Source organism: Trichoplusia ni, chromosome 3, assembly GCF_003590095.1.
Source record: "Trichoplusia ni isolate ovarian cell line Hi5 chromosome 3, tn1, whole genome shotgun sequence".
NCBI classification, from domain to species: Eukaryota; Metazoa; Arthropoda; class Insecta; order Lepidoptera; family Noctuidae; genus Trichoplusia; species Trichoplusia ni.
In genome coordinates, this window is record NC_039480.1 from 1398489 (window position 1) to 1426463 (window position 27975).

General features: G+C 37.7%; 1 protein-coding gene and 1 non-coding gene across 2 annotated transcripts; both read right to left on the minus strand.

Annotated features, from left to right (window-relative positions):
• Positions 1-26: 26 nt before the first annotated feature.
• On the minus strand, positions 27-27867 carry LOC113508815 (zinc finger protein Xfin-like). The gene is made up of 6 exons (XM_026891943.1): positions 27273-27867; positions 4487-6411; positions 3923-4405; positions 978-1085; positions 560-716; positions 27-383 (listed from the first exon to the last, which is right to left on the minus strand). Exons 1-6 carry the CDS (start codon positions 27372-27374, stop codon positions 186-188), a joined length of 2973 nt encoding a protein of 990 aa, XP_026747744.1. The 5' UTR covers positions 27375-27867; the 3' UTR covers positions 27-185.
• Positions 14320-14391, minus strand: Trnam-cau. Its single transcript has one exon. It is a non-coding gene; the product is annotated as a tRNA-Met (tRNA).
• Positions 27868-27975: the final 108 nt, after the last annotated feature.

Genomic DNA, 27975 nt, shown 5'->3' on the forward strand with positions numbered 1-27975 from the left:
ATACATTTTATTAAAAACATAACACCTATTTTTTATATTTTCTGAAGTCTGAACCAGAGAAGTTTAGAACGTTGCATAAATTTTAGGCCTGTGCTGTGAAAATATTTTTATTAATTAGACCTCAATATATATTTTATTTTTACATAAAGTAGATTAAATTTAAAATACGCATACAAATATACAAGTTATGACTTTTCGTCAACCATAAGATGTAATTTCACAGCTTGTACAGCAGTCTTAGCGTCATATTTGTGGGCATGAGCAGCAGTTAGATGTCCTCGAAGTTCAGCAGCCGTGTTTGTATTGTACGGACAGAGCCGACAATGATAAAGATACAATCCTGGATGACGGCCGCTACGAAGAACATGCTTTCGAAGATTTTCCTAGAAAAAGAAAGTTGATGTTTAAGAATAAAAGCATTTTTTTCAGGCAGTATAATTATAAGGGCAGAATTTTTTAACTGTATATATTACGTCTAATGTGTACTGTGATTTAGCTACGCCATCTATATCACACACAATATTATATAAGTAATATTTTTTCTGAGTTGTTAACTTACCAAGCTTCCACATGTAAAAGAACAGTGAGGACAAGCGTAAGGTTTTACTCCTAGGTGACATAACATGTGTCTCTTCATGTGGCTTGCTTGGTCACTCTTGAACGAACATAGATGGCACTCATGGTGTTTGATTCGATCCCCATGAGTTCGACGATGTCTGAAAACAATGATAAGTTTAGCGCCACCTATTGCCGAATAGAAGAAGTAGCTTAGTTTGAATGCATGCACTTTGTACAACTAAAAGCGCCATCTATTATAACAAAAAGAAGTTAGGTAGTCTAAGAGAAACGTTTTACGCTACACAGCTTTCATGAAAAACTTGTAGATGGCGCTGTTTGATGTTCCTCATTACGTACTTTTAAAAATAGTGTTTATGTTTGTAGCACATGACAGACGAATGAGCTCGTTGAATTATTACCTTGCTAGTTGACTGGAGTTGCTAGCAACATACGTGCATTGCTCATGAGGGCATTGCCGAGCAGAGGCAGCTTGAAGACAGCTCGACGCGTGCCGAGATAGTGCAGTCCTGGAACATGTTTTAACCATTTTAATATTTTTTGTCATCACAACAGGAAAAGCAGACCTGCCTACAGAAAGTATAAAAGAGAATTATTACTTTATTTATTTCTTTCGTTTCTACAGTTTCTTAAGAATGTTAGTTATCTCTATACGCTCAAACGGCTTGAATAATTACATTTTTGATTGAAAAATCAATCGACTGTTAAAAAAAAAAGAGTCACATCAATCAAAAATACAAACTAACATTATTTTAATATTATTTGCAACTTTTTAAATATTAAATGCAAAAAACAGCTTCAAGTTCTTTTGAGTTATTTGTGTAACTCACTTGAAATATGCGGTCACGCATTAACATGTCATAATTGCATTGAAGAGGTTACTAATACCAATACGAGCAACGCCGCGGGTTGCAGCTAGTTTTACAAATGCAGCAACAAAATTCAATACAGATGTGCAATAGCCATAAAGCAGTCCTTGCTTGGAAGTGTCCAGTCCTAATTACTCGAGTGTTGCTCCCGACGCCAAGAATTCCGTCTGCCAGCAGTTAGCGCGGACTAGAATGTGATGGGTCGCGTTTGCCAAAGTTTATCGCTTCCTACGATATGTGGAGTGTTGATGGTGAAACGATTGAGATGTTTATTGTGCTTTTAATCTTTTACACTTGAATTCATATCTACAGAAATGCTGTATTAAATTACCAAAATTATACAAAATTTATTATTTTTATTATGTTATTATTAAATTCCTTACAAATTAACTGCTGTTACAGCCGCGTTAATTGACATTTTCATCCGATTTTTCAAAAACATTTTCTACTAAGAGAAGTAAAGATTAATTCCCATTAGACATGAACAGTAATTTGAATACGGATTTTAATCAATACAACTAAAAAAAAGATATTGACGATTCCTTTTAATTGTGTCGAAGTTAAGGATATCATAGCGTAAGTTAAATTGTATTAGATCGAAAATGACTATTCCTATAGGCACTGCCTTTATTATCCATCAATATAGGACGCAAAGAAAAGTTTCACCACCTTACTATCATTAGCTAAGTACCATTGATGTCAGTGTCGCCACACCAAACCTACAGAGCGCGACGTGGTGCAGGTTCCATCCCCGCGATGGACAAGCATTGTTGTGGTCTATGAATGTGCTGAGTCTGGGTGTCTTCGTGCACATGTATAATATATATTCCTTCATTGGTTATGTAAAAGTACGCCGCGATAGTTGAAATGAATTCCTTACTGAAGCAGGAGTCATAATGATATTATTATTAAAAGGTAACTGCCAAATGGGTACAATTTTATTGATCAGTTTTTGTTGGTTTTCCTCGACTGTTTTGGGTTTACTCTCCAGTGGGAATCTTTGAAAACCATGGTGATATTAGTTATTAAAATAACGAGACATAGACGACAGCATTTAGCCACAGTAGGTAGCACTTTGTAAGTAAAACTAAATAAAACGCAAACAAAACGTCATTAAAACCTTAACTCCCAACAAAGCCAACCACAAAACTGTTATAAAACTAATAAGCATTATAGTAATAATTCGCACATAATCTGGCAACACTGGGGCGCGCGGCGACAGTTAACTCGGCACTCGCATTACACTAGCAGTGCATTAATGCAAGGCGTCGCAATAACCCGTAAGATATTACACAAGTTAGATCATCAGGGATGTTAGCCACCCCAATGGCTATCCTACGACTCCTACGTCCTACAATTGTCTAGATCCGCTGAAAGTTCCCTTAATGACGGCCCCAGTTGATTCATGCGGTCTGCGGCTAACTTTGAACGTCTTACTGCTGTGATTTTAGCATTAACGGTGCAAGCGGATTGGAAATTTCAATTTATATTGGTTCGGCTTCTGAGTAAATTTGAAGTTAATTATATTGTTTAATATGGATCTATTAAATATTGGATGTCTTGAGAAACTTTACACAAGTAGAAGACTATCTTGTTATTTACTTATGGAGAATAAATCTTTAAGGGAAGAGGAAATTCACGTTCTTGAATTTTAGTCATCATTTAAGGAACAAGAGAAAAAGGGAACTCGCTGAACACACATTTAAGAGAAACATGTATGTATGTTATGTTTGTGAAGTTATTTTCGCTAAAACATTGACCAACGAAACAAACAGTCGTTAATTTTACGGGACTGCATTCAGTTTAAAATCGGCGTCGTCAATCCTCCCTGACTGATCCAATCTATTTATAGAGTGGCGTTAGACGTATAAATTGTAACGCGTTCGGCGCAAGCGTCAAAACAAATAAACCGCACACGATTTAGCGCCATCAAACCGAGCGACAGATCAAAATGCAAACCCTCGATACGTTACGCGGACACGTGCTAACAATAAAATTCAAACGTCCACTATCTCTCCCCGGCACTAATATTTTGATCCAGCACTCTCTCAAAATACCGCGCATCCGGGGAGAAATTTATTACCACTGGGTATAAAAATGTCATCGTTGGCAACACCGCGGTCGGGAATGTGGTGCGCACGAGTATAATCAAAGCGTTCTCTTGTCAAATTATGAATGTATCCCGATATTTGTGAAGGAGTTGTGTGACGTGTGACATGTAACGCATCCGCTGCGCGCGCGCATGTTATTACTGCAAATTGATGTCGACGTGAATACGCGGTGATGCGCCGTTTATTTCGGTTGAATGCGTTTTGCTTGTGCTTCCGCTTTTATGTTGATCGCTTATTGTTATCAATTGCCTTACTAATGTAACAGTCATTACCAATTTACTATACGGGGCCGAACTCAGAAGTAATTTCACTGAATTATTTTAGCTACCAGTTTACTAATAAAATTGTCTGTAACCTGACACTTACTTGCTGGAGAACTTGTTCTTACACTGCCCGCACTCGAAGTCTTCAATCCTCTCAACAATAGTGGGTAGCTTCGGTATCTTGGTGACTTCAGTGCTGTGCTCATTCCTGGTGTGGTTCGCTAGACTGGTCTGTCTAGTAAAGTTGGCCCCACAGGTCGAGCAGATGAACGGCCTTTCGAAGGTATGCTGCCTTAAATGCTGTCGTAACGAAGCCTTCTTGAAATACCGCGGGCATAGCGGGCAAGGATACTTCTGGATAACCTTCTCATTTTCCCCAATCTTCAGGAGTTCCTTTTTAGGTGATGTGTGCAAGACTTCGTGGAAAAAGCATTCAGCTTGAGAGTCAGTAGTGAAGAGGCATTGACTACAGTTCCAGAAGATTGAGGAATTCATTTGTGTGGTGGAGTTGAATTCACAGGCGTTGTCCCTCACGTGGCGAGTCACTTCCTGGGACAGGATGAATGACATACCACATTTTGGGCATCTGAAAATAATGAATTGTTGTTAGAAATATGTGATAACAAAATTGGTGGTATATGGAAACACAACTATCGTTTTAACTCACTTTTTACGTATGTCCGGGTGTACGCGCCTGATGTGATCTTTAAGTACTAGAATATTCTTCAACATAACATTATCCGTACAGTAGGGGCATTTCTTTCTGAGATCCTTCGTTGGAACTCCTTGCTCCATCATATTCTCTTTCCTCTTGATCCTGTGTTCAGAAGTCTGCCGATGACGCTTGGCTTCTTCTGAAGAGTTAAAAGTCTTCGCACAAACTAAACAGAGATAAGCTCGTTGCTTATGTTTGGATTTCAAATGTGCAGCTAAAGTTAATGAAGATTTAAATTTAGCTTTACAATGCTGACATTTGTGAAGCTCCTGATAATTGTCTGTAGCGGTGAGCGCTAATGGGTGCCCAGTCACTTGAAAATGTCGTTTCATTTCGAAATTGTATCGAAACTCTTTGCTGCAAGCGTCACACTTCAATACAGTTTTCTTTCTTATAATGATGGGCATCGATCTGTTGATGACGGCAACCACTTCGCTGTGGCCGGAGCTAGACATATGTTTGAGCATTTCTTCGGAAGTCTCGCAGTCGAACTTGCAGAAGGAGCACCATAGTCTGCCCTCCATAGACGCTAGACGCTCTTCATGTTCCTCAGACAGCCAGTGCTGCATGAATGTTGAGAGCCAGTTCGTGTAAAATTTGCAAGGACTGCATTGAAATGGAGATTGATGGACTATCGCATCGATGTTGTCTAAGATTAATTGTTGGTAAGAGTGTGTTTTGGTATCAGTCGCTTTCCTGAAGTGGTAGTGGGAGATCAAATGTTTTCCCATCAAATGCTGTCGCACGCGGGACTTACACCCGGTACAATGAACGAAGTAGGCTTTCCTCTTCCTCTTTTTCTTCTCAATTTTAACACTTAATTTAGCATCAACTTTTCTTTTTTTAACTCCTTGGGAGTAAATAGCTTCGTTAACAAATCTTGATGGTCGAGTCAAGCGCTTGCATGAAGCGCTTTTCATCGGCTCCAAATGACCTGAAAACTCTAATTCATGTTCTGGTAGAACTTTTTTCAAGTGCAAACTGGATCTTAAATGTTTCTCATAGATTGCTCTGGAGCCTAATCTTCTGTTGCAGGGGCCGCACCAATACTGTACGGATCCTTTTGTCTGTATTGTTGTTTGCATTATTTGGGTTTTTTCATTTGCTCCGGGAATCCATTTCCCTTTCGTATGTCCCGGTGGTGGGGCATCATAATCTTCGTCACGTTCGTTACTGTCTGGCATGATAGGTTTCCACTTGCCTCCAGTATGTTCTTGCTCCTCTCTCAGGTCCCAATCCTCGTGTTCAGGCGAAGCTGGGCGCCACTTACCGCCGGTGTAATTTGGTGGAGGTTTCCATTTACTCCCACTAGTGTGATCTTCTTCTTCGTCATCCTCAGATTCCTCTGATTCGTCGCTGTCTTCGTCCCCTTTGTAATCGTAGTTGATGTTATATGACGAGGTTGGAATATCTTTTTTAACTGCACCGCTAATGCTCGCCACTGCGTTGATTAACTTTGTTTGATTGTCAATATTACCCCCGATTCTTAGGCTATGTCCTCCGATCCAATCTTCTCCTCTAAGGTTGTTTTCTAATGGGCTCATGCGTGGGATATCTCTTGAAGTTGACGGTACAACCAAAGTACTTTTTCTCTCTAAACTTGCTTTAGCAATAGGAATAGGAGGCGTGAGTCTGGACAAGGAAGTCTTCTTAACACTGCTTTGAAGTTCTAAAGATTGGAAGAATACGTCTGCTCCAAGGCTGTAAGATGGCTCTAGTGGATCGATGGCCGGTAATTCAGGTTTGGGGTCTTCCGGTTTTAATTTCCCACATCTTTGTTTTCTATGTTTGACGTAGTTATCCAGGCCAACGATAGTGGTGTTGCATTTAATGCAGAGATGATTGTCGTCGTCATCGTCTTCACGTGGGGACAACATCTGCGAAGAGAGAACTATATTTTAGATAGTCCAAACGATACGTGTATAATGATTTTGAGTTATCGCTTTTATGATCTATATATGTACTGACTACATTACATTCGATTACGAGATAACAAAAAAAATACATACAAACGCAGAACAGAGTCTGATGCAAGTACAAAATAAACAATAATAGAAACATCAACAAAATTCCACATCAAAACTTAAATGAAACTGTAAAACTACCAACTAATAATTGGAAGATTCGCAACCTAGTTTAAAGTGGGGTGGCGACGTCGTAGCTAATCGCGTGGTGCATGGACATTAACAATGACGTCTGGCCGTCACCGGGAACCGATAAATATCCCTCCGATGCGAATTAGCAGTAAATAGTTCTGATCTATAATGTATGCAAAGCCGAAGTAATAAGTAGTTAAGTTTACGCCGCATACCACCAGCCCTCGATTGAGTTATGAAAGTATTCCTATTGTTTTTGCATGGAGTTATAAATCGGGGCGATGATTGTGCATGAGCTGATAAAGTTTGAGAATGCAGGCGAATTAAATTGTGTCAGTAATTGTATTTATAGGGGGCAGAGGAAGTGGGTTAAGAGTTTGAGGTGCTTAAATGGGCAGTTGACAGTTACTATCTATTTGCTCCACATCTGATACAGATCAGTAGGTACCTGCCTAAATTGCAAGCCTAATGTACATTGGAAAAAAGTACGTTGGATTAGCTTCTTACCTACCTAACCTGCCTTAATAAGCTTCAACCCCCTAAGTCCCATTAAAAACTGTACCTCTTGAAGTGCTATAAACAGCATTAGACTAAACTAAGACTTAGGTAAACTGATTGGCGTTACAGTTACATTGATACAATATAGTACACCCAATAATTAGGTGACAATTAGAACCTATTACCAAACATCCACGTAAGTAGTCATTGTGAAAGATTCTACATGATCACATATTCACTTTAGCAGAGTACAACGACATGCGATAATGAAATGTGTATTTTCAGGACGTCGGACAGGCCTCGAAGACAGCCGAGGTGTGAATCAAGCTATCATTAATAATTCCACCGCACCTGACCCGTCCCATACCTCCTCACTTTACCACGAGTGTCTTTAAAAGTATTGAGTGAGTGTTAGATACAGCTTGCGAATACTTAGCACTAGTACTAAAATAGAATATTTAATAATAATGTTGCAAAGGTATGCGTTTAATTGAACGAAGTAGTTACAGCCTAGATAGACTGAAGAAGGTGTAAATAGTTTACGTCACTGATTGATACCTTAAGCTTCTTTACAAAATTGTTAATTAATCTTAGAACCATATTCAATTAATAAATGTGTGTCCTAATAAAAATTAAATAATTTTATGTTTGAATACTCTAAATGTCGAGTTCGGATCGAGTTAAATTCGACAAATCATAGTAAAGTTGGTGAGTGACACGCGTCAATCGGCCGCGCACCGCCTGACACCATTGTGGCTGACAAACAGTTGACACGTGACAACTGACAAATGGCCCCGCTGTCAGCCGTGTCGTTAACGTCACTGCAGTCATTACACCGATGTTCGGGGAACTTTTTAATTATTAGACTCGCTAGGGAAGGGATTTGTTGTCGGTGTTAAAATAGTCATGGCGTTCCAACCACCCATGGTTACAACATGCACCTTTTATTTAAATTCCAATACTGAAGCATGATCATGTTAAATATTACAAGAATCTAAAACACCCACACCTTTCTTATAATAAAAAGTTAGTATAACAACACGATCCTAAAAGAAGCCGATTGATTATTTCAATAGATCGATTAATCAAATTATCAAAAAAAAAAACAACGTATTGGCAAAAATAACAGCGGAGCACAACACTAGTGACAGATTGCTCGCTCATCGTACAAAACGACACTATCATGGCAGCGAGTGTCGCCTCGTGGCAATAGTCCTTCACTTGACACAGAATATTTTTGTAAAAGCAAATTGTGCCGTCATTTATGCAAACGAATCATAACATTGGATATTCCAATACTTTTGATTTTATAAGCTTCTTGGTAATATTGCAGTACTCTGGTGTAGCATTATGAGCTGTGAAACCAGAGCTATGTAGCTAAAAAGTAAAAACTAAATTAAATAGACTTTTGGTCGATGCTTTCTAATCTTGTTCCAAAATAAAGCACACATATTCCTTTTAATATGCCATTACTTGCGTATAACATAAAAGTTATTTTAAAATGAGACAAATGCAGCAACATTTTCCATGCTGCCCGGGGACCTCTAGATCGGACCTCTAGAACAAACACAATTTATTGAGACTCTAAAATCAATTGCCGCTGCCAATCACAAATAGGAGCATAAATAAAACGAGCTCAGTATTCCATATTCAAAGTTTCCCTCGTATTTTTCGCGGCGCGCGCTACCCATCACTCTAGGCACACATCTGTCAAGTGTCAAAATGTCGTGTGTATAGAGTGGCGTGTGAGGGTGTGTGAGTGAGTCGTGTGCATGTGTGCGGACGTCCGTCAGTCACGCGTCCGCGGAGGCGTGGACCTAGCCCGGGTGGGTTCCACTCGGGACTGATAGTACACGTTATGTGAAAGCACTCTCATGAGATTTTGAGTAGGAATTTCCAACGGATATTAAGTTCTATTCAGTTATAAATACTTCAAACGTCTTATTTTACCAAAAGACTAGTAATGACATAAAAAACCAATGTTGGATGTAGTCTTAACAAAGGCATAAGGAACATTATCTCTCTATTTTAACTATGGAATGGAACTCAATACTATTTCTGTTGATTAAATTTAGTTTTGACGAGAATGAATCTAGGTTTACAATCGTAGGATATTATAGATTCCACAATGGAAACCGTGTAATTAAGATAACAGCAAACAAAGTAACTTCAACCTCCATACTCTAGGTAATATTAACATCTGTAATCCGCAAACGTTTCAACTAAAAGGGTACCTACATTAGACAGGCACAGTTTTGCATAAACAGCGCCAAGTCAGCCAGCCCGCAAATACCCAACAACCTAATTCCCTCAATCACAAATCAGCATACAAATTAAGAAATTAAAAGCGGTCGCAAACGGAACGCATCCGCGACGTCGTCAAAGGCTGTCGCCCGAATAACGACGTCGCCATCGATCGAGGTGCGCCCCCCTCCCCCCCGCGGGCCCCTCACCGCGCCCGGCCGCTGCACCCCGCAGCCACCTTACACGTGCAATACAAACGATACGCTTTTTCAACACCTTTTGAATATGGAGCTAATTGTGACGTCACATTACAGCCATGGGGTGGGAAATTAATTAATTTTGGCAGGATTTGATTTTGGAACTCCAAGTCTCGATTGAGACAGTAACAGGACAGACTGGTTCCTTTATTCCATCTTGTTTTGAATTTAGGAAATGCCGCATTTCTCCTCAAAAATTTTGTCACAAATTCCAGGTCAAAAGGTTTCATTAGCAAAAGTGTAGCAACAATAAGCCACCACAATTATTAGAACCAATTTTGACAAATGTACTTTCCAATAGACTCCTATCAACTAAGTTACTCGTTTTAGTGTTTCTTTGCGAAGACAGCGTCCTACGAAATTTGATCAAGCATACAACAACTGAACAGAACTACATGTTTTAAACAGACGAATTCGACATTTAAGACGTTATCTGTCTTTATTCTGCTTTTAATTAAAGTATAGGGGGGAGCCTGAAATTTTCTCTATTTGTTTTTATGAACGGTCACCTTTCGAGTTACTAAATAAGGCTAAAAAGTGTTTTTGGGATGTCTTGTTACATGGATTTAGGTAGTGGAGAGATACAAACAAGATATAAGTTAAAATGTTACTATGCAAATGTCAGTCAGTTCTTGTTTGTGAGACTGAACCATAAAGTTAGTTGGTTAAATGTCCAGAACTCGTCAGTTACAAAGTTGCAGATTTGAACCCTGACACCTTTGTAATGTTATACGTTCTAACTTACTAGTCAGTTATTAAATGCATCACTAGATTGTGCAATAAAACTAGACAAAAATGGTTCGCATAATCCGTTGAGAACGATACTTAATCGACCCTCATACCACATTTTATCAGAAGAGGCTTACGTTCTACGGAGGGACAGTTACAGGCTAGCATAATTAAAGCAACTTACTAAGTGCATATCAGATTACCCATACTGCATCCGACCCCGCCTTCGCTCGCAACAATCTACCAGTAATCCCCATACCAGTCCGTCTTTGTCTTTTTACCGCGGAAACACAAGTTATAATAAGCAATTATCTAGTCCTGAATACAAGGTGCACTTGCGCACACGCATTTTTTCCCATCTACCCCATAAATCAATGGAACCGCCTCTATCTAATGGGAATTATAATTGATTCCCTCCCTACCTAGGTCCGATTCTGATAGTAATGTAGGATTTAAATTTGTCGGTGTAGCTTTGAACAAATATTGTAGCCCGTGTGGGGTAATGTGTATTGTTGGATCCATTGACCGGTCGATGATTTATGGAGATTGTTGTTATACTTTAGATCCCGGAATAAGGCAGCTTTTGATTTTCAAATTCCATTTCAACATTAGTTTATCCAGCAAAGTATTGAAACTTCGTTCGTGTATCTATCGTATCTAAGTGATATGTATATTAAATAAGATTCAATTCATTACCCTTATCTAATTGAAGGTCACAGTTAGGTTTAGTAGCGGGTCCTTTATACCCCGGAATGATCAGTTTTTTTTTCTATTGTTCAAAACACAAAATACGTGAATAGGAGCGAGATGACCGACAATTTCTTTCTTATTAACCAAGAATATATGAAGCCGGTAAGAAAGTATTCAAAACGTTCTTTATTATGTCCTTTTTATGCTGTGACAAGTTTTCCTTCTAAGAACTTTTATAAACACACAATCACATTCAACATGTTTGCTTATCCTAAATAGACAAGTTCACAAAGCTAAACACTAAATCAGTTATCCTGTGTTGAGACGGGTCTCGGCAACTAGGTCAAGGCACTTGTTGCTGGCTCCTTGACTAATGTTCTTATACTGGATGTATGTAGATGGATGGCACTCCTGAATCCGCTTCAAGGTTGCCTTACAACACAGTTTTGGAGTCAGCAGTTTTCAATCCTGTTAGGAGATGGAATATCGTTGGATTGTGGTTGGTAAAGTAGTCAATTGTTTTGGCATGCGTGGAAATTGTTCAGAACAACTACCGCTATTTACCTACTTGTAACTATTAAGTACGAAGGCAAGAAACTCCTTATATTAAAATTATCCATCTGAGATTGACCACAACTTCTAACTACATCAATCAAAGACAATACGATGATCTATTCCTAACCAGGGACACATTAATTAAAATAATTCAAAACAAAATCCTTGGGCGTCACGTGAAAATAAAATCACACGGGATTTCAACTTGTATACTTAATCAATTAAAATACAAGCAAATTTCCGAACTAATCAATCTTGCCGGTAAGTTGGCCACACGTCGGCGTCCGGCCGGACAACGTATGCCTCCCTAGGGATTGATAGATTCATTAGCACATACTCTAATGATGACACACATGTTTTTAAACATAGCTTAGGATTTTAGATTGATTGTTTTTGGGGTATAGTTTGGAAATCTTGAGGAAACTTCTAACCCTTGAGTGGAAAATGATGTTTGGTCAAATGTTGACTTTATTAGGCAAATGATTATCAATCATAGTATTGGACAGGAAGGAGTCTAAAATATGAGTTTTGTGACGATTGGGTGACTGCTAGCAATTTAATGTACAATAATAAATTACTGATTGCTTTTTTCAAAAAAATACTGTTGATGGATGCAAGAGAGATAGTCCAAAGAATATTAATCGAAATAAACGTGCGATAAGGCTCCTTGGTAAAAATAGATGGCATGGTTGACAATATATCAAGAGCTTAGATTTGGTGAGATCTTACCAAGAGATGGGGCTGATGGTTAGTATTGGTGCTGAAGAAACTTTGCAATCATTATTATTAAACGCTGGTTTTCTATTCAGAAGTTATTCACGTTTTTGGAGGATTAACCGACATAGTTGCTCTTAAAATAATATATTATTATCCAATTGATAAATAATGTACCTAATGCTTACTGGTATGACACCCAATATAAATGATTGTATTACACAGTCTGGCAGTTTAATACAGCAACATTCGTATCATCTAAGGGAGTTGCAATCTTTTTGTTATAAATTATGACCCAGAATTAGTCTTGAGCCAGCCGTTGTGCGCAGAACAGCAAATCGACGTAATATTTCAACGCTGGCGCAACTCCTATATACCACATACACAATAGGTTCAGAGGTGCCTATCCGTCATTGGTTTACCATACAGCAGTCATTAGTCTACGTCACAGTCGTACTTCGAGAACGGAACGTCCGCGCATGGAGTCATTACACGGGCCAATCAGCGCTCGGCGCGCGCGCACCCCGCCGCGTTCTTTATAACACTCGCGCGCAGGAATATATCACGCGTCAAGACTCAAAAGGGTTTTTTACAAACGTATCTCGTATTCGTCATCGTTATGGTCCCGTCGGAGGCTGGCTCGCGTGGCGTCCAATAAATAATAACATGTGAAAAGGAATTATTTATTAAAGCTTCGTGTCAGTAGGATAGCTCCTTTTTTAAAACTCCACTTCGATTCTTGACACGGATTTGTGGAAATGTATGCGTCCGCTTATACTTGACATTTTAGACGCTATCGTGATTGACATAAAAGCGTGTTTCGCTCGGCAGAAAATGTTTTGTTTTACTCTTTGCGCGTGTAAGGATTCATAATAATATTATTCATGTAGGAGTAATAAAGAGATGTCAATATATAGATACACGGTATGCGTGTATACTGTGGTACTGAATAAATTATTGCTTTTAGTAAGAGATTATCAAGGGAGTGTTGGTTGGGAAACACAAAGATTGAATTACAATCGAGTACGACATCAATATCTGCGAGGATGTATTTAAAATGCCAAATAGACGTGTGAATTATGTTTGCCATTCACTTTGAAGGGAATTCATAGCTAGTGTTGAGGACACGCGATACGCCAGCGACATTGATGAACACTCATTATAAGGCTTTTAGCCCAAACCCGCATACGGTTTGTTGTAGGTAACCGAGAATAAATTAAAGAACAACAACAACTTATTATACGAAAAACTATTTATTTCCTAAGATCGCTTCTACAGGTATAAGAGATTAGAATTTAGTGGAAGAGAATATTTAATATGAAGAAGAATTTAATTCAAAGTCGAGTTAGTTCTCATGCTAAATTCGACTTACTCGAGCACTAATGAAGCTGCCATCAATCGTATCAAAAACTAAATCTTACCACTAACTAATATTCCAAATAAAGCCGTCACAAGACAACACACACAAACAGTCATAAAAACAAACAGAATTATAAACTGGTAATCAAACAATGTCCATTGTTATTGACTTTGTAGCCGTGAGCGATGGCAATTGAAAATGCACCGCTATCGGCTGTAAGAATAAATCATTGTACCACAATAAACTCGAAGATTTCAATTAAACATAAATCTCTTGTGACGCTCAGCTAATGGACTTGATACATCTATGAATTTCTTGCCGTTGAATTCTGTATTCGATTTACGAAGTAAACATTTAAGGTTTTTTTTGTTATGTTGATCACCCTACTGGTGTGGGTTAGGCATTCGTATTTTGTCTTCTATTGTGCATGAGCTGTATACTCACACTAATTACAAAAAAAGGAACTTTGATGTAAAGCATAAGTAATGGAATAATTATGTATACAGTATTTAAACATAAAAAAATAATCATAAATATTAAAACAAATAAAATTAATTAAATTTAAAAGTAATAATTTTAAAATTAAGTCATGGATACATTCGCACAAGAAGAGAACGAAATAAATAAAACGCAAAAAGATACTAGCAGAGCGTGGTTTCGATCCACGGACCTCTGGGTTATGGGCCCAGCACGCTTCCACTGCGCCACTCTGCTTCATGTCTACTGGGTCGAAATAGTCATTTCATTTATAAAAGGAACATTTCAGAGATAAATTTCTTGAGTTGTTCTTTTTACGTAATGATGACGTCTTATTTATTTTTAAGTACTTCTACTTACATAAGATTTTTTTTAATACATTGTTTGAATTGTTTCTAACTCGAATTGTTATGTGTATCGGAAATTTGCTTACATAACACAAAATATTTATGCTACATTGGGAATGCCGATTTACTTTTAGCTGTACTGAGTTTAGTTGTACTTAATTACTTTTAATTTATATAACCAAACAAGTAATTAAAAAAAAAACAATTATATCTTTGTTGCTAAATATCACCAAGAGTATCTCTGAAGCTCTCAGAAAACCTTAGACGCCAAATTAACCCAATTAACTAAAACAAAATTCCTTTAATACGTAAATGGAAATTGTATTCCATATTCCTAACACTGTTATGTCTCAGCGAAGCTCAATAAAAACCGGCTATATTGTCGAAGACGGGCGCTGACGTGCTTATTAACAAGGAAATTGAAAATTGACTGAGCAACATGATTGGCAAGGGAATATTAGCTGGATGCAATTTTGCCGGCGAGCTCTTGTTTGCGTTTTAAAAAGAAAATACTCGTGTGACGTTAATCCATCATTTTGGCGCGAACGCCATTGCTACGCGCGGGAAAATGCAAGCTTCTTTTTTAGTCAATTAAGTAGCGTGAAAGACGTGTTATTCTTTATAAATTTTAATAAGGATTATTTTTGTACTGTATGTTTTGTTTGGCGTTCAAATAATTTGGCGACGTTTTGAATGCGGTCGTAAAATAGTTTAGTGCAGCGATAATAGATGGCGTTACTAGTTCACAATTGGGCAGTTGAAATTTTTGACTAAACATTTTACGATGGGTTCTTTTCATTAATACTCTGTTGACCTAGTAATAGAAAGGTATAATATGAAAGTTGATTGAGTCACTGATCAATATCTCGTTTTATCACCAAAGCCGAGAAAGCGATAGATTATTAATAGATATATATGACCAAACTAGTTTTCAACATCGTTATTATGCTGTAAAAGTAATAGAATAACCACATTTATTGAAATGAATCATAAAATGGTCATCAAACAAATTTCATTGACTAGAATAAATATGTACATCAATTTAATTCGATTTTAATCATCGGAGAACGATAAAAAGCGCGCGCCAGTGGCGCCCCTAGCGTCGGCGGGGCGCAGCTGCGAGCCGAACGTTCCCCTATTACACGTTTATTATTGTCGCGTGTTATTTCCAATATTTTTCGCCATCTCATTACTCGAGCCGCACTGACGGCGCTAATCCGTCGGGAGAAGACGCGCCTTAATGGAGGTGATCATGTGTCCTAACGCGTAACGTATTGAAATATGACGTATTGGATGTACCTTTGGGGATTCGGCGTTAATAAACGAAAAAAAGAACACCTCGATTATGGAACGCTCTCCCCGGACGGGCACGCATCGCAATAATTCTCTCGCGTATGACAGGCCAATGATAAATCAAGGCGACTGTGAGAAGAAATGCCAATAAATATCGCGCCGAAATCCAATAATTACGAGGCAATGAGCCGACCGGCCACAAATCAACAGACGGACGGACGGACGAACGCATACTAACGTCTTATCCTAACATCAGATTAAAAACATCAATACTTGTCAATAGAGGTCGCCTCCCACGTAATTATAGCCAACAATATCCCGGGGAGGCCGAGACCGAAAAGGATTAACATATATCAAGGTGGAATAATTGAAGGAATCGATTAAATGAAGAGTATTAATTGCTGATGCGCCCGCGCAGCCCGAGATCCCATCGCGCGCCGCGCTTTGATATGTTCTGTTGTAATGTAATATTAACTGACCGTCCGTCCGTCTTTTATGGAATACGATAAATAAATAACATTACGCGTATAGGTAACATAACTTTGAAACTTGCTAGGGGGGGCCTTTAGCAAAACAACATCGCGATTAACACAGTTAATTCCCCAATTTAAAAACCGAACAAACAAATGTATGTAAATTGCGCAACTCTATGTAAAAGCCGACGATAACCCCGCCAAGCGAGGCGGGCGCGGACTCCCGACAATCGCGACCTTAAGCGGCGGCCAGTAAGAGCCCCGCACCAGCACACTCCTCGTTGGCAAATTGAAGTGAACTCGAAACAAGCACGTTCAGAAACTGCTTACACGAATTAGCGCATCAAAACGGGCGCAGGGGGCGAAATTAGAAAACTCTTCCCCTCGGGCCGCGGCCCCCCGCCCCGCGGCCGTTCCGCACGTCATAAACTGACAATTTACGATAACGCCGGGATTAGCCTGTTTGTCTGTTATGCATTCGAGTATGGAACGGAGCGGGTGGAGTTACAATGTCGACGTGTGAAACGGAACGGCTCACGGGTTCTCCCGTCCGTCGTTCGGCACAAGCGGGTAGATGAAATTGTTTTACATTTACATGCACACGACACGCGCTTTCATAACACGCCGCTTGTACAAAGGTCTCGGAGCAGCCCGAATGGCTCCCCGCTCATTCGCCTCGAACGTTTCGTCAAATACGTTTGCCATCGTCATTGGCAGAATAGAATACTATGTAGGTCAATGGGTCTATAAAACACTTCCTGTTCTTATATTTTCGTCTTTCATTTGACGTAAATAGCTTTAACAGAAACAATTTTATCAGTATCAAAGAAACACCAAAGCGGTTGGATGTTGGTGACGAGACATTTAAGAGCCACTCACTCACATTCTTGCCTCATCACAAATATAATTGGCTCAAAAGTTCAAAGAAAAAATTTCATTCCAAATTTTAATTTCGGAACTAATAAGTAATTGCTCGCTGTATTTATAATCGACTATTGTGTTAATTGCTGTTAACTTTAATCGATATAATTGGATTCATTGACTTCCCCAATAGGAATCGACTCGTTTATTCCATTAAGTGAAATATTGAGTTTGAGCACGATACGATGCAATGCGCTGTAATTACATGCTTACAGTATGACGAGCTGTGTCCAGTGCAACATTACTTTATTGGAATCTTCATTAATTTACGGGAGATAAAAAACAATCCTTGGTCTCATAACATAAGAAGTTTTAGATTAAATGTCACGCTATAAACAAATATCAAAATAATACACGGTTTCATTAGCATGGATAATTTTTTATCTAACATCCAAAGGTCATTAGGGAATAGTCATTTTTAATTAAAGTACACGTTTCCGTTTGACTAGGCACCGGTTCGGCCATGTTTATTGGCAAATTAATTTATTGGTGTTAAGTCGTTAGCTTTGTCCTTACCTACTCGTAAAAGTACAGTTATGCATGTATATCGTCCATTAAAAGTTACGGCGACCATGCTTAGTATTCGTTGGGGGACATAAAAAATAACTGCCGCGTTAGCTAATGTTGCTAGTGTTGCAATGTTTGTGCGTTTGTAAATAGTTTTAATATGGTATTACTGAGACGTCTTGCGTATTGGTTGGTAGGGTTCGTGTTGGTATGTGCTGCCGGAATTTCTGTTATTATAATTATGTTGTTTGTGGCGTAACGTTTCTTGCTTTTTATGTCATCAGAGCTAGCTTTTAATAATACATCCTACGATAAATTAAGTTATTAAAAACCTTACACGTTGTAACCAGTGTTACAATTCTTCTTCAATTCCTGGTAACCGAGTAGCTGCATGGAATTGTTTTCCAAGAATTGTGTAAACCTGGGTTGCCATGCCAAGTGGTCCTCCAAGTTTATAAAGTTTGATATTTCCTAAAAACAATCATGATTTTAATCAATCTTTTTTATTTGGCAAATAAATGAGCACAATTTATCTTCACAAACAAAGTTTTTGTCGTTTTGTTAAATTCGGCAATAAAGCGAGTAAGTAATAGAGAGCGGGGGACGTGGTCGAGTTCCCGCGCGCGACGCGCCAGCCTGGACTCCCTAACGCTAATTTCTTAAAGGGCAAGCCGCGGCCGCACAACTTGAATAATTGTTGCACTAAAAGAAAACCCAGCAAATCTCCACGATTAGCATAAAAACCATCTAAACAGGCCAGAGGAAGCCAGCGTCTTCCTTCCGCAATATTTGTGAAAAAATTACACATTTCCTGCCGACATTTTGTCTCTACACCGCGGACGCTGAGCGCTTGCGACGGTAAAAAAGTAACTAATGTTAATTGCACCGCCCGGCGAAATAAAATGGTAATTAATGAAGCGAAATTGTAGAAAGAAATTGTTATGGCCCTGGATGGTGAGGTGGGTAGTTCTAGAACAACTCGTTCACTATGGTGATGTTTCGATAGTCATTCCGCTCCCTCTAGTCTCATCCAGACATCTGTTCCGATTCCCAATAAAAGTAGACGGCAGCCGAAACATAGAATTTTATCACTGCTGTGTCCATCATAAAGCATCCCTCGCGGGCCGGGGTGAGGGGATGAGAACAGAGGGGCGCATAAAAGTTTACAGGCATTCGGCTAATAAATCGTGTCAAATAAATAAGTGTTGAGTCGGTTGGCGGCATATTGATTCGTCATGTGCCGCCTTAGAGCGGCGCGGGGGACGGGGGCTGGGTGGCCATAAAGGTGCGTAATGGCCGCCGTCGGAAGACAGCGCAGTGGCGCGCATCGATTAGCGCTCGCCGCCGCGTCAGCCGCCGACGCAACGCGCTTCACTAACACTCTACTGCCCAAACGTGAGCCCTGACACTACCCAGTACCGACTGTCACAATACACTCTAGTATAAAACATTTCATAAATACTCACTCGACTATTTGAATCGAGACTACGAACTTACTAAATAATTTATGGCTCAACTCTAGCGAGGAAGTCCATTACGTATTTTTATTGCGATACTAGATGGCGTTAGTTGTAGCTTCTTGAACGAGGCGGTTATTTTATGATTACTACTTACAAGTAGCTAATGTTAGTTTACATTATACGGTAGATATTTGATATCCATGTTACAAGGATTATGTAAGATAAGTTTTTCTTTACTTTTCTATTCAATTGATTGTATTTTTGTAATGTTGTGTAAATTTTGTAGTTAGAACACCTACTTATATTGTTCTACAAATGGTTTATGATAAATGTATGAACCGTTTATTGTGAAATATACCTTTTAACGGGTTTCCGATAGTTTATTACAATCGTTACGTATTCAATAAGTACGTATGGCCGCGTGACGCACTATATTACAATTATTACAATGAATTACAACATCATTACGGCGATAATGTGGTTCCTGGAGCTATTATGTAGACGATATCCTGTGATTAGTAGCTGTTTTATGTACAGGCTGATTCAATTAATTCATGTTCATAATAAATGTGTGACGTCATCAGCAGCCATATTTTTGTGCTTGTATCTCAACGTATTGACCACTTAGTCCAATGAATTGTCCAATAAATAAAATGTACACGGAGTAAAAAACAAATTAAAGAAAAGATTTATTCATTACAATTATCACGTCGGAAGCAAGTCGTACGGGTTTTTAATACATTGCGCCTTACAAATAATATTCGGACATTTTAATTTTCACTCAAAAATGCGTCGCTTCTTCGAGAAACTGATACACATCGGTACTGGACAGGAATGGTTAATTAATCGTTTAAACTCAATTAATCGCATCAACCGTCCTGTATGAGCGGGAATCGAACCCGGCCTTATTGCCGCTGCATTCGGACGTTGATTAAAATCTCTCACTACATTCACACAAAGCCTTACTTTGATATATGTATAAATCTTATGAAATGTCTGCCCGTCTGAGTATATAGCGCGACAAGCGAACTTCACCTTTATTCCGAAAGCTGTTGGGTATTAATTAGTGTGTGGAAACAAAAATGGTTGCCTACCACCTGTCAAGTGATATATTGACTTTAAATAACATATCTTATTTATGTTGAATCGGAAACAAAATGGTATAAAAAAGGGTTTTATTATAAATAATCGTGTTGCTTCGTAGTGGGCGTATAACTAAATTTGTACGCAACCTTGTAATACAAGTTATTGTTTGCGTGTGTGCCTGTCTGCTGGTCTAGTGCGCGGCTGCAGATAAATTGACGGAGATAGTGTTTCTTTCTCTGTTTAACAAGATTATTGTTTTATGTTTAAAACAATGCTTGTCTGACTACTCGTTTTAAAAGTAAATTGAGGGACTTGTGGTATAGATCATATTTACGAAAAGGGTAGGCAGGATACTACAGTCATGGTCTTCAAAAAGTACAAATATTTTGTTATAATTTATCAAGTCTTCTACACTAAACTTCAACTATGTTCCTAAATTTAAATTTTTTACTAAATTGAGCAATAAATAGAATACTGACAGAACCTATTTAATACTAGTTCTGTTCCAAGATTTATTCATATCAACAAGCTAAAACTCGTCTTGTATAGTGGTGAGGGCCCTAAACAAGTAAAGAATGTGATGAAAGTGAATGAATCGAAAGTGGTGTGTCAGGGTGGCGGAGTGGCAAGTCAGGTGTTCGGAGACAGGAGTTGTGTCATGCTATGTGTGGTGGGTGACAAGGTCATACAGTTTCAATGTTTGTCTAGGTTCAGGACTCAATCGGCTTTTGTTTGTCTACTATTTGGATTTTACCGTATGAATTTCGATATTTCATACCATATTTTAGACTATCATTTAAACACTAAAATGTTTTTGAATACAGCAAGGTATCATTATTATTCAACACAAAAAACTTAAGGGGAGAAAGTTACAAAGACACACAAACAATAAAAGAGCGAACAATAAAAAAAACATCATAAAACACTGCAAAAAAATTATAAACGTAGCCTAAAATCCACTTGTCTGCTGATAATATGAATTTAAATCACAAACACAATCCCGCCAATACATTACCACAACCTTTTTCGACGTACGAACCGCGAATCCATTAAAAACGTACATAATTCAATTCAGATCGAGTTTTCAGCTCCCCGAGTCTATGACACACTCGCTAAATCTCACGGAAGGCGGTCTCCGAGACCATAAATTTTTATTTCGTAAATAAAAATAATAAAAATAAATAAAAGCCGTTCCGTGTGCGACCGGAAACATTTGTCCCGGCGCGTCACCGTAATCCGGGACACTGGATTTATTATTAATTAGCTTAATATGTATCTAAATAATGCGAGTTTGTTTTTGAACAACCTGTATATGGCTGCGTGGACGAATGTGTCGCCATTTTGATTTATTGAATTTTTGACATTTTAAAATTTGTTTCATTGTTTTGTGCCTGATATATCTATGGTAATATTTTCGGACGATCATAATTAAGAGCAGATGTGCCGGGGAATTTGCACATTTGGCATTTTAGTTTTATACGATAAGTTTATCGAACATTATTATGTATCATCAAATAAGTAATTAAAAATTATGTCTTCATGATATTCGATATGTTTACTTGTTTATTGTTTACTAGACATATAAACCTCCTTTACATTCCAATTTAATTTCAATACCATGAATAAATAACTGAATAAAATATTTGTTTTGCATTTTATTATTATACCATGGCAATACGTGCCATAAAATTAAATTTGGAAGACGGCGCGGCGTAACCGTTTAAAAAACTTAAAATTCTAATTTGGAATCATAATAAGTAGGACCGTTTCTATGAATGTTTGATGAATGCAAGTTTTTGTGCGTTTTGAACAGTTAGCTATTATGCAAGCACTCGTAAATCTGTCGCGCACAGACAGACGTAATCTGTCCATTATGACGAGTGATGCATTACTATCATTGTTTGTGACGATCGTAAATTTTAAGTTTTTGCTTTCATCAGAAAAAAAAGTGTTGTTTTTTTCGTGTAAGAAAGTAGGGATCGGATCGGTTAGTCATAAATCTTTGCAGTTAGGAGTTTTTTGTTCTTTTGAAGAGTTAAGTTCAATCTTCGTGGAGTGGTATAATCAGTAAAACAACTAGAATCTCGAACTATAATTATAATTATGCAAATGTGTTCGTTTATATTTCTTAGCACTAGTCAAATGAGGGCATTGTATAAGTTTATGGAATACAATCACATCTCTCGAAATCGTTTTAATATTTTAAGAAATTATTCTCAAAATAACAAAAAAGTGTAAACTAATGAATATGTAGAGATATCAAAGTCAACAGACAGTCGCCAACAAAACACAACAAAGATGCAATAAATAATAAAAATATCAAAAAACGAACAAAAAGAACGGAATATCAATCGGTGTGGGATTTAAAAGAATTTCAAATATGGAACGATTTAATTTTCGTGAGAAGGGGATGGCGTGCGGGTCGCGAAGGGCAAGGGGTTCGCCGCTCCTGCGGGGGGGGGGGGGCGAGTGCGTACGAGTAACAGCCACGCACGCCATAAATCTGTCAAGAGACGGCCCCCAACAACGCCTTGGACGGTCCGCAAGGAACCGACACTTTTTTGTTTAAGTTCTATTGTAATTTCTATTTTTGGATAAAATTAAGAATAATCAAGATGTCTAATCCACCTGTGGGAATGACTACACGCTGGGCAAAAAATAACAAAGGGAGGTTCGGTAGCATCATTGTCAGCATCTGTATCGGAAACTAAAGTTGGCGTTTCTTAATATCACATGAGGAATTCTTGCAATGGTTGATGAGGTCTGCAAATCAAGTATAGCATTGTATGAATGAATTATGGATTTCTTTGCACAGACAACATAGTTGTCTGGATTTGGATATTGTTACTTTGCTGTCAATTATTGACACAATGCGACGAAGAACTCGTGTTGACACATTTTAAAGTTCACTCATTTGCCTAACCGAAGAAATAATAAAAGAAAGTTTCTTTTAATTATTCTTTATACGCTTATTATTTTATTTATCTGATGACCCTACAAGCCGCTCTGGATCAACATTGTACACATCTCACAGCTGACACTGAACAAGTGAATGTAGAACAAACTTCTTTTATTTCAATAAAATGCACGAAAACAATAAACGTGTTATAAAAAAATAAAACGTAAAAAGTGTTCAGTAATAAAACTTAGGTACATTATGAACAAGAAAATTGGTTTTAATCAAGTCAAGTAATTGATATGATATAAAATATTATTTTAAAAACTTTTGACGGTGACTGTATTTCATTAAAACAAAAACTTATCTAATATATTTAAGCCAGTAAATAGAGGGATTAAAAATGCTCGCCTGCCAATCCGGAACCCCATATTTACAACCCAACGGGGGTGAACGGGGGTGATCATAAAATAAACAACGCTTATCTAAAATTTTCGACAATGCTGAACTAACCTTCAATTATCGCAAATGACATACGTCCAAAGCTAGTGTGGAAGTTAGCAAGCTCCGCCCCTTTGCCAACGCCATCTATGGAGCAGCGGATGCAACGCAAACGTCACAACTTAGAGGTTATGCCAACTATTGTTTTCATTCGAATTATTAAATGCCCTACTATCTTTAAATCGAGTTACGAAACAAGAAACCGCATATTTTTCTGAGTTATAAAATAGTTATGAAGTCGTAAAACCCGCTTGATAACTTTGACAAAACACTTAAAAAGTACAGACGCTATGAAAACAACAACACAATGTCGTATGAAATGAAATCTAGTTAAAACTGAATGCCCACATGCAATATTATAAACACGCACTTAAACTACAGTAATATGATGAGATTTTGACTTACCAATCTTTATTTTAGCAAAAAACACAAATAAAATAACAGAGCGTTAGTGTATTGTTACTCAGCTCACTTCGCGACCTACAGAGCGAGAGCAGTGGTCCGAAGTTAGCCGAGTGCGAGCCGAGGCCCGTCCCTTCGGCCCGCCCCCGGTGCTTGACGGACAGCGCTGGCATCGTGCAGCAGACGCGCAGCCCGCGCTCTTTGATAAGTACGCGCGGCGCGAATTCCAAACGTCGCCAATACGATATGTAATCGAGAACGGAATGAACGAAACTTGAACTAGGCTGTATGTAGGTATGCATCTGCTTAAAAAATGTCACGATATAAAAAATAAATATTGTCTGACGAAAAACATGGCTGGTTGTGGTGTTAATTTTATCTACCGAAATAATAACTAATAAAAACTAATGAAACATTGTGGAAAAGTGTAGATAAGTGGGAAGGATATTGCAGAATTATATTTTGAGAGTATTTTTAATGTGATGTATGATTTGTGTCGTGATATTTTGGTAAATAAATTGTTAAAAATAAAAGTCGGTTGACGGGCCAGTAACCGGTTGCGGGCGATTTAAATCGAGCAGGTAAGTCGGACAATGGCCATCCAGCCACGATTCGCTTAATTAAACATGAATAAATAAAAATATGCTTGCAGATTTTTGCCTAAAAGAATGACCATGATTTTTTTTCTTTTGTTTGAAGATCCCATAAGGTCAGCCAATGTTACCAGTAAGTAAGTACTTATTTGTTTTATTTGTTGCCTAGCTAGTAGGTAGTTGTATAATTTATTAATTAAATAAGTTTTTTTAGAGTGCTTGTATCTTAGTCAGTATTTTGATTTGTCAATGTTGCTTGTTGAATATTTCCAAGAAGGAACCTAAATAATTTATTATCATTCATTGCAACATTAGATATGTATAGAAGTATAAATCAAGTAAGCTTACTACTTTCAAAAAAGCTTAGTTCTCCTTGTTTCGTTCAGAGTCAACAAAACTGTGTTTTTCTTAATCTGTCAATAGATGGCGCTGGCAGTGTCGAAATCAGGTAACGTTGCTTTGTAGAAGTTGTTGCAGTCATTGAATTGTTTTCAAATTATATTTTATTTATTACTATCGAAGTCTTGTGTGTTGTTTTACGTTATTATGAGAATTAATATTTAACTGTTTGAAAACATGAAAGGAAAGGTAAATACTTATTTGGTGATTTCACTTTCACTGTATCTACTAATCACCACACTTTCGCAATAATGGGTAGGTTGATTTCAAATCCCCATATAATATTACAAAAACAAATTTTCTTAAAAATTTTAATTTGTATGGCTGCAAGTCCAAACTAAGTAGCTTAACATTTATTATGTTTGGCAAGTCTACTAATTCTTTAGAAAATTGTATTGTAAATAAACACTTAAATGTGTAACATTTAAGTACCTACCGAAAAACTTGCACACGCATGGGACATGTATTTAAGGACAATTTTTCATTTAGTTTTGGAGAGATCACTACCTGACTACCTTACTTAGGGCACAACATATTTTTATCCAGATTGAAAATGCATGAAGTACCCACTAAGAAATCTGCCTATGTAAATATATGAGCACCATCAGCTCACTTTCACACTCACTGTCTACCCAAAGAGATTCTGGAGCGAGATAGGCAATTACAGTATTTTGTACAGACAGAATAGGTAGGTACTACCTTCAAAATGAACTTAAAAAATGAAGGAAAGATTTTAAGAGTAAAAGCTATAAGACCAACAGTTTTCTTGGTTACACAGAATTTCAAGGTAAAGATATATATTCAAAATTATGGTCAAATAAATGCAAAGTTGGCAGAGACAGTAGCAAAATGACTCAAGAATTAATTCGTTAATTTCAAAGTTCTTAATACTTGTCTCGTATCTCGAGAGCTCGGTTCTAGGGAATCTCGTTTATCTTATACATTCAAGACACCACGTCGCCTCTCATCCCCGCCTTATTTATTAATAAAAACATTTACTACCCAAATTAGATTATCCGCGTCAAGAAAAAATTTTGCCGACATCTCGCAAACACCTCTCGTCTTATAGGGGAGATTGAAGTGGAGAAGCGGGGTTATGGCCTCTTGCAATCTAACTTTGGCTCGTTGTCGCGCCGTTAGTGTTGCCAGTCGGGAGAAAATTCTACTATCCCGGTATAAATAGTAGGTGTTGCGACTGAGGTCATCAGCGGGAAAGTTTTAATGAATTGGCATGAGCTGTGTTTTTGTTTGGTTCATTTCGGCACGTTACTTGTGAGGTCGTTGCAATTTTTATGAGCGAGCCAAACTTGCTGCTCCGAGAGTCGTAGACTACGAATGTTTATTAAAATAGTAATGAGAATGACAAAGGTTTTGTCATTAACAAACTAATTAACTTATTCTTTTCAAGTAATTTCTTTGAATTTATTATTTTTAGTACCTTAAGTTTTAATCGAAAACATTTCGAATCAACATTAATTCTTATACAATAATGATAAACCAATCTTTATTCTTATCTCCTTAACATACGGTATGTATGTTAAGGAGATTCTTTAAGAGCTAATACAGCTAATTTGTGAGCAGAATAAAATTTCAACTTATCAATAATTTAAAACATCGAATAGTTACAAAACACTAATTGTCGGATCGCAGACGTCGCGTTCAAGGTTCTCTATTCTAGGTGGTACCAAGCCACGAAGGTCACGTCACATCATAATACAATAATTTATCCAAAAGCCTACTCCCTTGTCTGGCATCAGACTGAAGGGAAATCGTAAATTTCCCATGTTATCACCACCAACCAAAGTTACCGGCTTACTTGAACATGCATTGAGTACACCCGTCTGTCATTTATTGCTTAACGTTTTTTTTTACATGGCAACACTTGGTTGCTAGCGGCTACAGGCGGTAGTTGACTACCCACTTATTAATTACAAATAATATTGTTTTTTAACCTTTAACTTGGTAGTTACGATTATGATGTTCCTATGTTAAGTATTATTTGATGTAAAGTGTTTTGTTAATAGATAAAATGCTTGTACACATGTCAATTGGTTTGCGTTACAAAGCAAATTAAGTACACGTTTATATTTTTCGTGTTATTAGAAAAGGAATGGTCGCGGTGAGTCAAAAAAAGTACTCATGTATTTTGACCTAACATCTTCAAAATCATTCAGGCATTAAGCAACTTAACAAATATGATTTCTATTGCTTCAATCAATCAAAATAAAACTAGATCTTACGATTAAAATACACGACACGTCATTGGGTCGACCACCAACTACAAAAATCGATCTTACTCCATAGCAATACGAGTGCCACAACACAATATTAATATGGACCATCTTAACGCACACATAGATACATCATAATGAATAGCAACAATTAAAGCCTGCACAGTATTGTAGCTTACAAGTAAAAAGGTAATTACTGTAATTGGAATAAAAACACTAGGCGTTTAGTAAATTAAGCCTATACCACGTCATTTATAATCATTAGCTCAGTTTAATTGCAAACCGAAGTTAAACTCTTTGTTCGAAGTCATGTTACACTTGAAGATCTGTTATTGCGACAAAATGGTTTAAATCGTACTTCGGTAACTTCCGAATATATCAGTATTGAACAGTCGAAAATAACTCGAGGATTCGATTTCACTTAGTGTCAAGCGTGGTTTTCATTAGTAGCCCATTGCAGTAGGTACATTCCCAAGATATTTTACAAGCAATCTAATAGTCAGGGGGAAGTCCTTATTGGGTCCAGTTGCTACCGATTATCACTTCTTCTCGAACTCATATCGACTATGAGTTCTTGGATTTCTTAATCATTTATCCATATTAACATTATGCATTTAAAAGACAATAAGGTTACATATAAACGTCAAGTTTACCTTCTGCGCTGACTGGAATGAACCCTAAAATTACCTTAGAAAAAGTAAATACCAGCAAA